Raw genomic sequence first — 14,627 nt, forward strand, 5'->3', positions numbered from 1 at the left:
AGCAGTATGATACTAGCAAAGAAAAAAACCTGTACATCAGATATTGGAGAAAAATAAAAGAATGAACTTGATCCGATTCTGTAACAAACAGAAAAGATTGGAATTGAAAATATTACATTGAATATATTTTCTTCCAATTAGAAATGTTTATATATAAAGATTGTATTTTTTTTGTTTTTGTTAGGACTGATTTGTATTATATTTATACAATACAATTGAAACTTTAAATATTTCTTTTGCATTGTTATTTGCAAAAAGGTGTATTCTTATTTTTTTCTAAAGATACATAATCTCCATTGTGTTCAGTGCGAGTGTTCTGGAAAAAAAACAAACGAAAAAAACCAACAACAAAATGTCTGGATTCTTCTGGAAAGATTCCATTTGAACCTTTTCATCGGACTCGCCCTTGTACTTCATTACATTTGTCATATTTGCGGTGTCAATCAGTATTAATGTGCAGAAGACTCGCTGAATAAAACAAGCTACGTAGATATGAAAGAAAAATATATTCGACGGGTATCCTAAAAATATACTCGACGCTTCGGGATCAGTACTGGAAAAAGAAAAAGTGGTTCTACAAATGTAGATTCTTAGCACGTTATCATCCGCTCAGTTTCACAGAGCATTATCAATTGTTAATAATTATTTATTCCATAGACATTCCTGAAAGCAAACAGTAAACAAACGAACCACTAAAATAAAGAAATACGTAAAAGCCCAAAGGACGAGTGTGTATCCCATAATGGACATTTTTTCGAGCTCTTATTCCCAAATTGAGACAATAAGGCAAAATGTGTGAAATGAGACAGAGCCGTTACGTAACGCTCATGACAAACCGTCACGATGCACTTTCCTGAAATCTGATCTTCACGGTTTAGCGGGTTGCTCCAAATTTAACCTGCACGAAAATAAACCCTGCAATAGCTATGTACACTGTATCACGGAAGGATATGACGATCATGTATCGCTCACTCCCGTACAGACCAAATGTACACGATGTCACCGTGCGCGTTCTATATCCGTTATTGTCACACGGCTATTCTGTTGTGTCTCCGTTGTTGTGGAGTAAACGTGAAAAATGATTAATAATAAAGCGGGGGAACAAAGATCTCTGAGCGAGATCGGTGCAGTGTGATCGGACGCGGGAATGGCCACGGTTACGAATGAACGCCTCGGATAAACGTCTGTCTGTTGCGATATAAAAGTTGATTATAAAATATAAATACTCACACTCGAACACACACACACACACACACACACACACACACATACAAAAAAACATGACACTGTATCCATGGTGGTGAACACGAGCAGTGATATTTGGCAGTGAATAATTGAGAGCGCACCACACCAATGCCCACACGCACACACACACACACACACACACACACACACAGTTCTATAATACACTGCCAGCGAGACTGCGGGCTGTGACTGGGAGACCGGCCACTTACTACACACAACATAGCGGTATTAAGCCAATTACTACAGAATGCTCTCTCTCTCTCTCTCTCTCTCTCTCTCTCTTACACACACACACACACACACACACACAGCATCCTTTTAAAACCTCATTGACAAACTCGGTGTATGAGATCAGATGAGAACTGCTCTAATAATGAAGCCGCAAAAAAACTCGGCCCGGGTTTCTCTAATGACAGACATTAGGACGTTAAAAGGTGTGTGTTTTGCTTGTTTTGGGGTGTGTGTGTGTGTGTGTGTGTGTGTGTGTGTGTGTGTGTGTGTGTTGTGAAGTCTATAAAAATATTTCTGAAATATAACCAGGCCAAAAAAAAAAAAAAAAAGCTTAAAAAGCAATAATAACTTTCTAACATTTGAACATAAATGATATATAACGTTATTTGTTTGTAATTTGTTCTTCATCTTTATTTTCTTTCTTTATTTTTATCGACCTTTACGGTGTAAAAGTTTATCATACGTTATACTGCACGCTCAAGGTTCTCATATTAAAGATGCAGTAGAACGTTTGTGATGAGTGTACACGTGATCAGTCGTGTTAAATTAGGATATTTTTCTGAGTTTACTTGCATCTCTCTCTCTCTCTCTCTCTCTCTCTCTCTCTCAATAACTGTTCTATTTAGAACGTCCTGAAATAAATTAAAATACCTGACAGAGAAAGAAATAAGAGGTCACATGACAATGCTAAATTTCTGGCCGGTTATTAAATGTAATTCCTAAACCCCTGTTTAAATAATTACATGAGAATGTAACTATGGCGTTATTACAATATGTTGTGTAACTGATCGTTAGCCTGTTTTTGCTTTTCTTGATGCCTCAGTTGTGTTCTCCAGGAAATCCCAACTCTTTTACCATTGAACAAACTGCGTGTGATGACTTCTCCTAAAGTCCAGTATATCAGAGTAACGTTTGGTTAAAGTAGACATCGTGCTCATTAAAAAGACTTAGGTGGTCTTAGATAGGTGTCGCACTTTTTATCCTGTAATGTACATGTATGTGTGTGTAGATGTAGAAGAATGGTGGAGGGAGCATGAGCATGAAAAGCTTCTCCTCGGTGCTTTGTGTGTGTTGTGATGTTTGGCGTGTCCTGGACTGACCTGGCGAGTGGACGAAGTAGGCCAGGTAGAGGTCGAGCTCTTTGACCGAGACGCCGATGTGGTGCGGCTGCACGCACAGGGTGTGGTTGGAGCACTGCGGCGACTTGACGAGCCGCTCTCCGTCTGTGCTCTCCAGCGGGCTGCCTTTAAACAGGATCACCATGACCAGGTCGAGCCTCCACACCTTGTCGGCCTGCCTCAGGCAGTCGATTCGCCTCATCTTGCCTTTCTGGTCGGGGTTGGAGAGCACGCAGCACGGCGCCTTCTTGCCCGTCACGCTGAGCACAAAGTCTTCGCGGAACTCGGGCCGGATGTCCTTGCGCAGCTTGGCGAGGAGGCGCGATGCCCACTTCTGCTTGATCTCGGGCTTCTCGCCCAGCAGCTCGTCCTTCACGGCGCGCTCCTCGTCCTTGGACATGCGCTTCTCGTGCTTCTTGAAGTACTTGCGCTTGCGTGCCTGCAAGTTGAACCAGGTGTAGGAGAAGGCGCGCACGTGCGGCAGGAGCGCCTCGATGAACGGGTGGAACTCATCCTGGACGGAGGAGGAGCGGGGAAGAGGGGGAGAAGGGAACAGAACGAGAGAGGGGGAGATGGAATTAACATCGTGCTGCATGGAAGTCGAAGGAGAGAAAAAAGAGGCAGAGAGAGAGAGAGAGAGAGAGGGAGAGAGAGCGAGAGAGAAAGAGAGCGTGGCTTGGATGAACAATCTGCGAAAGAGAGCTGAGCGTGTGTGCGTGAGAGACGCAGGGCTAAGCAACACACACACACACACACACACACACACACACACACATCTTTAACACTTAATCGGGGTCACTCCGATCTCAAAAACACTGAATAATATTCTATTTTATCTAAACACTCGCAAACGGTGGTAAATGAAATTTGAAACAAATAAAATTTTCATTTAAAATTAGTGTTTAGAAAAACACAAGCGTGTCATCTTAATAAAACGCATTTTTTTTTTTTTCAAATCATGAAATATGCACATGATTTGAAGATAACAAGATGGCAGGTATTTAAGCTCGGATTATATCAAAACATAAAAATAATATTCTGAAGAATTTTTGAAACCGGTCATGCTTCACTGTGATTGAGCTTCATTTTAATTCTGCATTTTATTCCCTTCCACGTTCAGTCCATTTCTAGATTTTGATTTATTTTTATTCGGGTTTTCATCATTTCTAAATTTCAATCGATCTCATAAAGTGCACTCAGCAATGTAATGTTCTTCACTATCTAGCGTTTTCACCAGAATGCGCATCAATCTCAATTCAAAAATCACTTCATCGTTTTAATACTGAGCTTTTCCCCTTTTTTTTTTTTTTTTTTTACACTGATCTTATACTGTAATTTATTCGTTTTTTTTTTTTTTACATGCAACACACTGTAATGTGTTAACACTGCACAATCACCAAACAAACGCATGCAACACACAAAAAGCAGAAAACTTTGGTAGTTACCATTTTGCACTTTCATCATAAACTTCAGGATAAACAAACAAACAAATAAACAAACAAACAGAAAATGCAGAGCAGGTCCTCTCCTTGCTTTAGTCAATAGCGCACGTCCTAATTCTCGCTACCCGGAGAAATAAATGTCATTTTCCTTAAAAGAAATAATAAAATGACAATAAGAGAGAAGAAGGAGTTGAGGGAAGAAAAAAAAAAAAGAAAAAAAGCCAAGCTAAATTTGCCTCGAGTGAATGTGTTAGAGGAGGGTAAGAGCCAAAAATTTTAATATGCCAAACTGCGAAAGGAAAGCATGAAAAAAAAAGTTGAGAAATGTTTTTATATGTTGCTAGCTCAGCCACAAAAAAGACTGCGTTCAAAAAAAAAAAAAGAAAAAGTGGAGTGATGAATATAATCATTAAAAAAGTGTTAGATAAGAAAAATCGTTTGGCAAAGTGGCAAGTGACGTCTGTTCAGATCTATATGCTCTGTATTCAAGGATAGAGAGAGAGAGAGAGAGACAGAGAGTGGAAAGAGAGGACGACAGCGAGCAAGGAGGGGGGTAGCGAGAAAGCGAATGAAGAGCAGGAAAAAAAACCCACAACAGAGGACCGAATCTCTGTTGGAAGAGCGTGCGAGAGAGAGCGCTGGCAAACCCGACCGATGCTTTCCTTTCTCCCCTTTTTTTTTTTTTTTTCTCTCCGACTCGCTCTCTCTCTCTCCCTACGTTCTTTGCCTAACCATCGCCCCAAAAGTGTGCCAGCACCGGGCTGAACCCACCTATTTGGCACAGAGTCTCCCAATATGCTCAACCAATACGCACGCTTCGAGGCCTGAATGGGTGGGAGAGAGGGGGAGAGGGTGAGCGAGCGAGCGAGAGAGAGAGAGAGAGAGAGATGGAGGGAGGGAGAGATAGAAAGCGACAGAGAGAGAGGAAACGAGCAGAGTATGCGAATCAGTCAGTGGGACGGCGCTTCACTTTTGCCAAATTAACAAGTTCTGAATCCAGAGATCATTAATTTCACACGGACCAATCGGACGCCTTGGCTGTATTCTAACCCTGCCCTCTTGTTCCTTATATCCATATCCGTCACCGAACACGCTGTCCATCACCACCACCACCACCACCACCATCATCATCATCATCGCTCTCCCAAAACTCACCCACTCCTCTTTCTTATCCTTCTATCCCAGTCTACTTCTCTCTAACCGGTTCATCCATCTCCATATCGCTCCCTTTCTCCATCCCTTCCTCAATCCCCCTCCATTCTCTCTCTCTCTCTCTCTCTCTCTCTCTCTCTGCAAGCCTTGGCATGGGAACAGTGTGTGAACACACAGGGCTGAAATCCCTACAGACCCTCCAAACCAGCAGCTGCCTTCAGACCCACCACACAAACAAAGAAGCAGGGAGACACACAGACAAATACTCCTCACCAACACCACCACGTTCACACACACTCCACGCGCAACAAATACACACACGCGGGTCTGGACGACGGATATGGTATTTACCGGACAAATCATTAATTGTGCACAGAAACACTGTACAGGTATGTTTTTGTTCCATATGTCATAGAAAAGTAGTGTTTAAGGTCCAAATACAAATTTGGCCACGTCCTCTGTAGCTCCCACGACTAGAAGTACAAAACAAGTTGCAGCTATGAGTAGTTTAAGGCGAAGTTTTGTACATAATGCCATGATAACACTAAGCTACGGAAATGCATTCTCGAGATCCAGCTTTTTCAGTGTACTCATTTCGGTTTACGTCTTTAATTTTTCTAGCCGCAAAACTTCCACTGGCCAGTTTATTTATTTATTTTCTCGCGGTGACCTCGTTCATCAGTGACCTGATAATCCGCTTTACAGAACCGCACAAATTGCTACCATAAGACTCAAATTGGGAGATCTAATCTAAATCTGGAGCTAAATCTCCCCCACGACGAGTTTAAGCGGCATATGCCGTGATCTCAGGGTGCCACCGTATCGCGTCTTGGCGTAAAAAAAAAAAACAAAAAAAAAAACAACAAAAGACCAACAAGTTCATCACAATCATCAGAAAGCTAATTCTACACTAATTCATCTTCAGTGAAATTTACATTTTTTAGCGTGGCCACGTTTAAGCTCCATTTTGTCAACTGGAAGATCTAAGAGAGAGTGTATGCAAAGAATAATATTTGTATTTTTTTTTTTTTTTTAAATGTATTTGTATTTGCATACGACGATATCCACGTTACCTTTCAGAACAGTTCACATGACTTAAGTTGTACCTAAAAATCCTCTTGGGCGGGGGGGGGGGGGGTGAAAATGATAAGATCAGGCGACCGATACTGTGATATGATATAACACAGTACACTTTTCTGTACTGTTATAGCAGAGATGGAAGGATTTTTAAACGTTAATATAAACAACTACCGATAAGGAACATCGACTTTGAAGTACGTGTTCATGTCGTATACTGTATACTGACCACAATTCACATTTAAATCATTATATTACACTAAGTGCAGCAAATCCTAAGCTTAATAGTGTAACATAATGACCCATTCCTTAACAGCATTTAAATCCTGGTCCATTTTGGAAATGTCTTCGAGTATATGATATATTTATTTGCCGTATCGTCAGAGTATATTCATGAAGCCCGTGTTATCTCCACTCCACTACAGAGCACCGCTACAGTGGCCTCTTTAGAGACACAAAACGCAATGCGGAAATTAGAAAGAGTCGGTACAGACGGCTCCCTGAGTGTGTGTGTGTGTGTGTGTGTGTCTAGATTTTGGTGGAGACTAAATGTCCGCACAAGAACAGGAACATCTGATAGTTTTGTCTTTGTTGTAACGTTTGGCTGGTCACCATTAGGATTACAAGATTTCCTTTTGATTACTGGGGATAAGGTTGGAGTTAGACTTCTAGGTGTAGTTGTAGGTGTGGCATTAACGTACGTGTGTGTGTGTGTGTGTGTGTTTATGTGTGTGGTTTTTCGTACCAGAAATGTAAATGAATCATGATGATGGTGGTGGTTTGTTGAAGACTGGGACTCTACAGTCTTCACTACTACGGATTCCCAAATCCTAAGTCGTTATCGTTAAATCCTGTATTTTAACTACAAAAATACAACAAACAACAACAACAACAACAAAAAAATCAACAACAACAAAACAACAACAAGAAGAAATACAATTCAAGACTTCTTCAGTGTTCTTCTGTCAGACATAGTAATGGTGCGAGCCTCCAATTCGAAGCAAATCAATACGTCAGGTAATTCGAAAATTTCAAACGGTCATCAAAAATAAAACGTCAATAAAATTGCTCCTGTAGATAATATTTTGCTTCTTCTTGGTTTCGGCCAGCATTGACTGACCAGAGAGTCCATGGACTCTTGTCTAAAGTAATCAGGCCCACAACAAATATATTAGTTATTAGTCTATATTTAGTTGGTCCTCCCCTGCTGAAAAAAAACCAAAACAAAACAAAACAAAAAAACAAAGGTTTCCATTACAAATACCATTACAAACCATCAGCTAACCATTAAACTCATTACCATTACTGGTCCTTAACGGTATCCACTAGACATAACATGCCTCGAATAGACGGCAACAAATAACCAGCAGAGACCCACAGGGACCATTACAGTTTCCATTAAAACCAATACAATTCCCATTATAACCATTACAAATTCTATGAGGGTTTCTATTGTTTTTGTTTTGTTTTTAAACAAAAAAAAACATTAAAATGTATGTTAAACCTGAATATTAAAGACATTTATCACAGTTTATAAACCTTTTTGTGCTGACTAGTTTTGATTAATGTTAGTGTATTTAACACCAATTCAGCCGTTTTGACCGTTATTTATTCATTTATTTAAATAATAATAATAATAATAATAATAATAATAATAATAATAACGGTCAGTTTGTGAAGGCCTGTATAACCGAGCACATTAAGGATGTGTGAATGTGTGTACCCAATAAAGATGTCCTGAAATAAAATAGAATATTTATATTACATAAATTACTGAAATGGTTCGCTAATAAAATAAATAATAATAAAACAAACAAACAAACAAACAAACAAACAGTTGAATCACCGCCAGTATTTTTGTCCGTTACCTCAGAAGCTAACTGGCTAACACACTCTCTCTCTCTCTCTCTCTCTCTCACACACACACACACACACACACACAGCCAGAGCGACACAAAAACCTCTGCATGAGGAGTGACTAGAAGTGAAAAAACACCTACTTGGCCTACACGGGTCACTGGAAAGAAAAAAATATATATATATCTATTTGTTTGTTGGTTTGTTTTTGCTGTTTTAGAGACAAGAAATTTAAACTCGTAGAACAGAACAACGGCTCAGTGAAGCGCGAGGCGACCCGCACGAGCGTGAACCCTTTCCCCAGCACGCGCTCGGCCAAGTCTAACACAGCGCGCGGACTCCAATCCAGTTGCCTTCATATTATATTTATAACAATAAACACATATTTATCCCCTTAAACATTCATAAACACAAAAAGCCATACAAACACCAGCCTATAGGTCTGTACATGGAGATTTATATTCGCCTGCGAGATTAGACTGTATCCAAAGCCACGTTTTAAGACAGAATTTAAACATGAAGCTATGTTTTTATTTTTTATTATAGTAAAAGTGATGAAAAATACAGTAGATTAAATGTAAAATTCCACCAACAGGCCAGAAATAACTGCAAGATAGTTCTAACTCCACACTAAAACAAAACCATAATACACTAATACAGTTAGGCCTGTCTATTGAGCCTGGGATTTCCAACAGATTCATGAATAAACACCTCACCGCGGTTTTTTTTTTTTGTTTTGTTTATTTGTTTGTTTGTTTGTTGTTATGAGAGAAAATTTGAGACACAAAAATCCAATCATAAAAACATAAAAAGTTGGGTTTTTTTTTTTAAAAGAATTAATAAATAAATAAAAAGGAAGGCCGTATATGGCAATAAACTAGTCTGAAGTTGTTCCATCTTTCATATTTACCCAACAGAGTAAATAATAAAACGTTCATTAGTTTAGGGTTTTATTCTCTTTAACCTCATTAAGGCAGATTAATTTTTTTTATTATTATTAAAATGAACAAAACGTAGGCTTACAAATAAAAAGCTTAGAAACACTGAAAGCTCTAGAAAGAATAATAATAATAATAAAAAAAGTAGACGCACACACACACACACACACACACACACACACTGTTGAGCACACCGTTTGCTTTTAATCATACAGATATATTAGAGTTTAAGAAGAGACGCATTAGTTCATTTTTGACCCTTTAAGCCGAAAAAAAAAAAAACACATTTTTTTTCAGACATAAATGCGCGGGTGTTTTTTTTTTTTTTCAGCCTGTATAAAACCGTTTTGTTATATAAAAACATGTTTTTTTTCTGTAACTGTCTAACAAAACATCTAGGGTTTTTGTTTTGTCCTAAAAATGCATTTAAAAGAGTTGAAATTGCCCAAACAAAACTAACTGTTCAAACCTGACACACGCACTCGCGCATTTTATTAGCTAATTATACATTAGATAGATAGATAGATAGATAGATAGATAGATAGATAGATAGCTTAAAAGAGAAAAAGAGGGCATGACAGATTGTTTCATTTAGCTAGCCTACTGTACCTCATTAGCGCTGATTAGCCTAATCATATTTACACAACACTTAGAGGTTAATTAGTCTTAATGTTCGCCTTCATGTTTAGTCTGTAATTAATATTTTAGGCTATATTTAATTATGTTAAGATACAGATGGTAGCTTGTAGAACTTCGGCTGTCCGTAAATTTTTTTATTTTTTATTTTTATTTTTTTTTCCAGTGACTTATATTTTATGAGCAACGTCTCGATTTGTTATTTTGATACACTTGTAAAAGGCTTTACTGCTTCAGGCGCCATTTTTAGCTGTTGAGCTAGCGTCTTTCTCTCTCGCTCTCTTTTTCACACACACACACACACACACACACACACACACACACACACACACTGGGCAAATTAAACTTGGGGGGGGGGGCCTATTATTCCAAAAATCACATCACTGTTTCTGGAGTTTAGAGAGAATATTAGCACGGAGACACCATGTTGTAAACATACAGTAATATTTCAGTGTGTGTGTGTGTGTGTGTGTGTGAGAGAGAGAGAGAGAGAGAGAGATCACATTGCTTTAGCTATATCCTTACACACAAGGCTGAGGTAAATGTAGGTCCACCAACAACAGGACACTACAAAAGTGAAAAATAAGGACACTATACACTGAAAAATGCGAAACAGTATATACATCTTTCAGGCTATAGGCAAAACCTTGCGTCATAGTCTGGTAGTGCATCCCAAATCGCACACTTGTGTAACATTCTACGCCATTTTGTAGTATAAATAGTGCGATTCAGTGTGTTCACACCCCAAAAAACAAAGTGTAGGCCACTTTGAGTTCCCGGATGATGCACTCGTTGAGGGGAAAAAAACGAAGTGTGGGATGATGGACACTTCATACGCACAACGGTCGCAGCTTTCCTTACGTAGCGGATGAGAAGGGGCTATATCAGGCTCAGATGCTGAACGAAAAAAAAGAAAAGAAATGGCTGTTTATATTGACAGCAGCCATAACCGTGACTTAGTACGTCGATTTTAAGTTGCGCAAGCAAAATTCGCCTGCGGAGACGATTACGCCGCCGTCTGACGGTGACTGAGGGTCTGGTTGGACATAAAAGGAAACAATAGCACAAACGGTAAAATGTACCAATTCGTTTTTGTTATCTGTTTGGCTAGTTCGCTAATGCTAGCGCCGTGGCATTACGGGCGTTTGACGTAATTTGCCCTCGACCGGGAAACAGCACATATTTCCGGTTAGTACAATACCGAAAGTGTGCCATTTGACACGTTACTACCCTTCTAAAATTCATACACTAGACGGCAGAGTGTATAGTGCATAGTATAAGTATATAGTGTATAGGATGTAATTTGGGACACACTACATCTTTTGGAGTTTTGGTTAGCTAACACAAGCTAACTGTCCAAGATATTTTTTCAATACAGGCTATCAGTGTCTAAAGAATAAAAAGCTTTCAGAAACGCATCTTCAACGTGATGACACTGAGGAATCATTTATTTGTTTTGGTTTTATGAAGGAACCAATCCGTACGAATTTCAGTCCGTTCGAATTAGCAAAGAGCTAAAGAATCATTTCCCAGCACTTTCTCACATTGCTAACATTTATAGGCAAGTGGATGATGATTATTCAGTTCTTTTTTGTATACATACATACATACATACCATCTACAATTAGGCTCTTTAGGGTTCTCTAAATGGGGTCCGTGAAGCATATGAGGTCCTCGACGTTTTTTACGTTTTTGCATTTTATTACGCTGGTTCAAACTCAACATTATCAAAGCTACTATATTTATTATGTTTTTATAGCTATTAGCCGGTTTAATTGGTTAAGAAGCTTTAATAACTCAAAAACAAGTATATAAATAAGGTCAATTTGGACCTAATGGTGAAAAGTTGATGAATAAAAAGCTCTATGGATTTAATAAACAGCCAAAACATTATTGTACACGTTTAACTAATGAGTCTAATATTTGAATAGTTGGACCTTGGTTGTAAAATAAATTCTCAGTTAAGGTCCGTGGAATTTATTTTATACATAAAGTAGTCCCTGGCTGCAAACTTTTTGATATCCTCTACATTAGGAAACCAAGAACGCCTCTTCTAAGATTCTTCATCATTCTGACATTGTTTTGTACATCTAGTATGTTTACTGGTACCATGGTTATTATATTTACATTCAACATGGCCACTAAAGCTTGTTCGCGTTAAGTGAACTGAATTTGAACTATTGAGGCAGACACAGAGTGAGGCCTCGAGTCTCGAGCCGGTCACTGGAGGTTCAGTAGGCACCCTGGCACCCACACTGTAATGGTGAAAGAAGCAGCCGGGCACCACATGCTGCCTAATGAAGTGAACTCATCAATGGTAGATTGATTGATCAACTCAATGCCCAGGCAATGAAATGAAGTACAGGAAAGCTAACGGTGCGATGCGTACGAGAAGTATCAGATGGCCGGGGATTCGACTGGTGTTAAGGAAGTAATAATAATGCTGCCGTCTAAACAAAACATGCCCTAATGAAGCACATTTGCCACTCTCTCCTTCTTGCTTTTCTGTGTCTTTCCCTCCCCGCAGCCTCTCTCTCTCTCTTTCTTGATTGCCGCTCTCATACATACTGTCTCTCTCCCTCTCTCGCTGTCTTTCTTTCATTATTTTCTTCCTCCTGTGCCAGTCTGCAGGGCCGAGTGCCAACCCTTCTCCTCCAGTGGGCACCGTGCCCCGTACTTTATGCAAATCGAGCACCAGCTTCCTCCTCTTTCTCTCCTTCTCTCTCCCTCCACCCCCCCCCCCTCCCCAGCCCTTTATCTCGACTTTCCTTCTTCTTTCTCTCCACACTTATCCTTCAGCAGCACCCTGATCCTGATCCTGTCAGACACTATTTAACATTCCTGCAGTCAAATGATATTTTGATATAGCGTATTTATAAAGGGAGGAGGTATGCACCTGCACTTTCCATATCCGAGGAGAAATGAAATAGCCACGTCGGGGGTCTGAAGTTTGCTTCTGTAGTTTTTAGTAGCCGTGAGACTCGTTTAGCTAACAAGTAACAGTTCTGCCTCCATTTGGTTATCGTTCTTCCTAAGCCCCGCCTCTCAGATTTCGACCGTAGCGGAAAACCGGAATGACGTTATTTTGGTTCTTTTACCTGTTCCTTTAACGTTTAAAACCCTCACTCCTGCACACACACACACACACACACACACACACGCACACGCACGGACAAAACTAAATTCACCATGCACACACACTCACACTTACACACAAGAGTCCTCCCATCCATTCACAAACACTAACAAGGCAGTCCATTCACCAAACAGACGAATTCACTTTGTGTACCTAACGGGCGTTTTCGGTACAAAGATCACACTGATAACAATCCAACAAACACACACACACACACACACACACACACACACAAACCCACAGGGGTCACACCATGTGGTCGGGTTTTAATTATATCACTATAAAAGTGAATTACTGCAAGCTACACGTGAGTACACACACACAGACACACACACACACACACACATCTCTAATAAAGATGTTTTATTAGAGAAAGAACAGGCTTGATAACAGAATGTGAGTGTGAGTGTGTTTATAGGTGACGGAGAGAGTGAGTGACAGGAAGACACCATGAGCACGAGGTTAGATGAAGCTGCGAGTCTGGATTATTAGCCCAAATATTTCAAAGGTGCAGTTAGTGTTTTGGTCGAAGTTAGCTGGCGCTATTTTCAAAAATAAAGCCAGCGCCGTCACTCAGTTCCGACGCCACACCATAACACACACACACACACCTAGCTTAAAAGGCTAGTGCTAAAGACAGGACTTCTAGTGACTTCCAGTCCTGCACTAGCGCCTAATGAAGGTGCCATATTTGTTCGGATTTGTTCGTCAGCTAACGTTCACCAAAACACTAACTGCACCTTTAAATTGGAAAAAACAAAACAAAACTGGAACCTATGGCTGGCCAATAAAGCAATAATCCTCTCTCTCTGGTACTGTACGAGCGAGCGCTCTAGGTCAGTTCTAAGTGTGTGTATTCTGGTGTGGATTTGGATTTAATGAAGGTCCTGGATTTCGCGTAGAGAACTTCAAATAATGACTTTTTTTTAAAAAAAATCACTTAATTAGTGGTAATAAATCACTTATTAAGGTGTCTGTTTAAAATCTTCATAATATGGACACATTGGGCTTCATTGATCGAGCTGGACGCGAACAAATGTATTCGTAATATCATTCGCGGGAGCATTTACATAAAAGATATGTGGAATACGTCGAAAATATTCGTATTCTACAAGCGCTCCTGAAGTTACGCAGATTTACATATAAGAAGACTGACTCGTGCGAACCTCGTGAACCGGCTAGTTCAATGAGACGCTTGTGAACCTCGGTTGCTTCCTATTAAGGATTTGAAAGAAATCAAACCAAGACAAATCCATGAATTAGAAGAAATTAGACGAGTCGTTCATTTCCTATTAAGTAAATGACGGTAAATAAGTAAATAAGTAGTAACGGTGGCTTTTAAAAGGAGGAAAAGTTACTGTATGTATGGTGGTGTGTAGCAGCAATGGCTGAGCTGCGTTACTGGAAAATTTCGCACACGCCGCAATTACGACGTGCTCTTTCATCGTTTAGTAGCCATGTTGTCATTTTTAAGCTCTCTGTCGCTTTACCTTTTTTTCTTCTTCTTCTTTTTTTTTTCTTTCAGTTTTCACGTGAGTAAAAACAAAATCCTGAAACTCTTGTAAACGCGGCAAAAATTGTACAGTTCGGTTTGGCCTGCGAAGGCGTTTACGCGCAACTTTTCGGAACGTTTGCTGAATATTCATTTAAATAACGTAAGGAATTAAGGGTCTCTGTAGCGCTAAGAGATCGCAGGTGAATCTGAACGCGCAGAACTTTAGCACATTTTGCAGTCATGCCAATGAGGGAACAGTGAATTTGATCAAAAGCAACATGCTACAAAGGATGTCATTTA

The 14,627-nt window shown here is 39.7% G+C and overlaps 1 protein-coding gene across 7 annotated transcripts in view; it reads right to left on the reverse strand.

The window, feature by feature from the left end:
* Window positions 1-14,627, reverse strand: part of nfixa (nuclear factor I/Xa) — a 116,419-nt gene that overhangs the window by 65,016 nt on the left and 36,776 nt on the right. For 6 of the 7 annotated variants that reach the window (XM_053615553.1, XM_053615547.1, XM_053615551.1 and 3 more), the window contains one exon: window positions 2,577-3,108. In XM_053615553.1, the coding sequence (XP_053471528.1) occupies window positions 2,577-3,108 (532 nt within the window). Of the gene's footprint in view, window positions 1-2,576; window positions 3,109-4,039; window positions 10,842-14,627 lie in introns of those variants that run through there. The other variant, XM_053615550.1, reaches the window with a different exon arrangement.

This window comes from Ictalurus furcatus, chromosome 26 (genome assembly GCF_023375685.1).
Source record: "Ictalurus furcatus strain D&B chromosome 26, Billie_1.0, whole genome shotgun sequence".
Taxonomy (NCBI): Eukaryota; Metazoa; Chordata; class Actinopteri; order Siluriformes; family Ictaluridae; genus Ictalurus; species Ictalurus furcatus.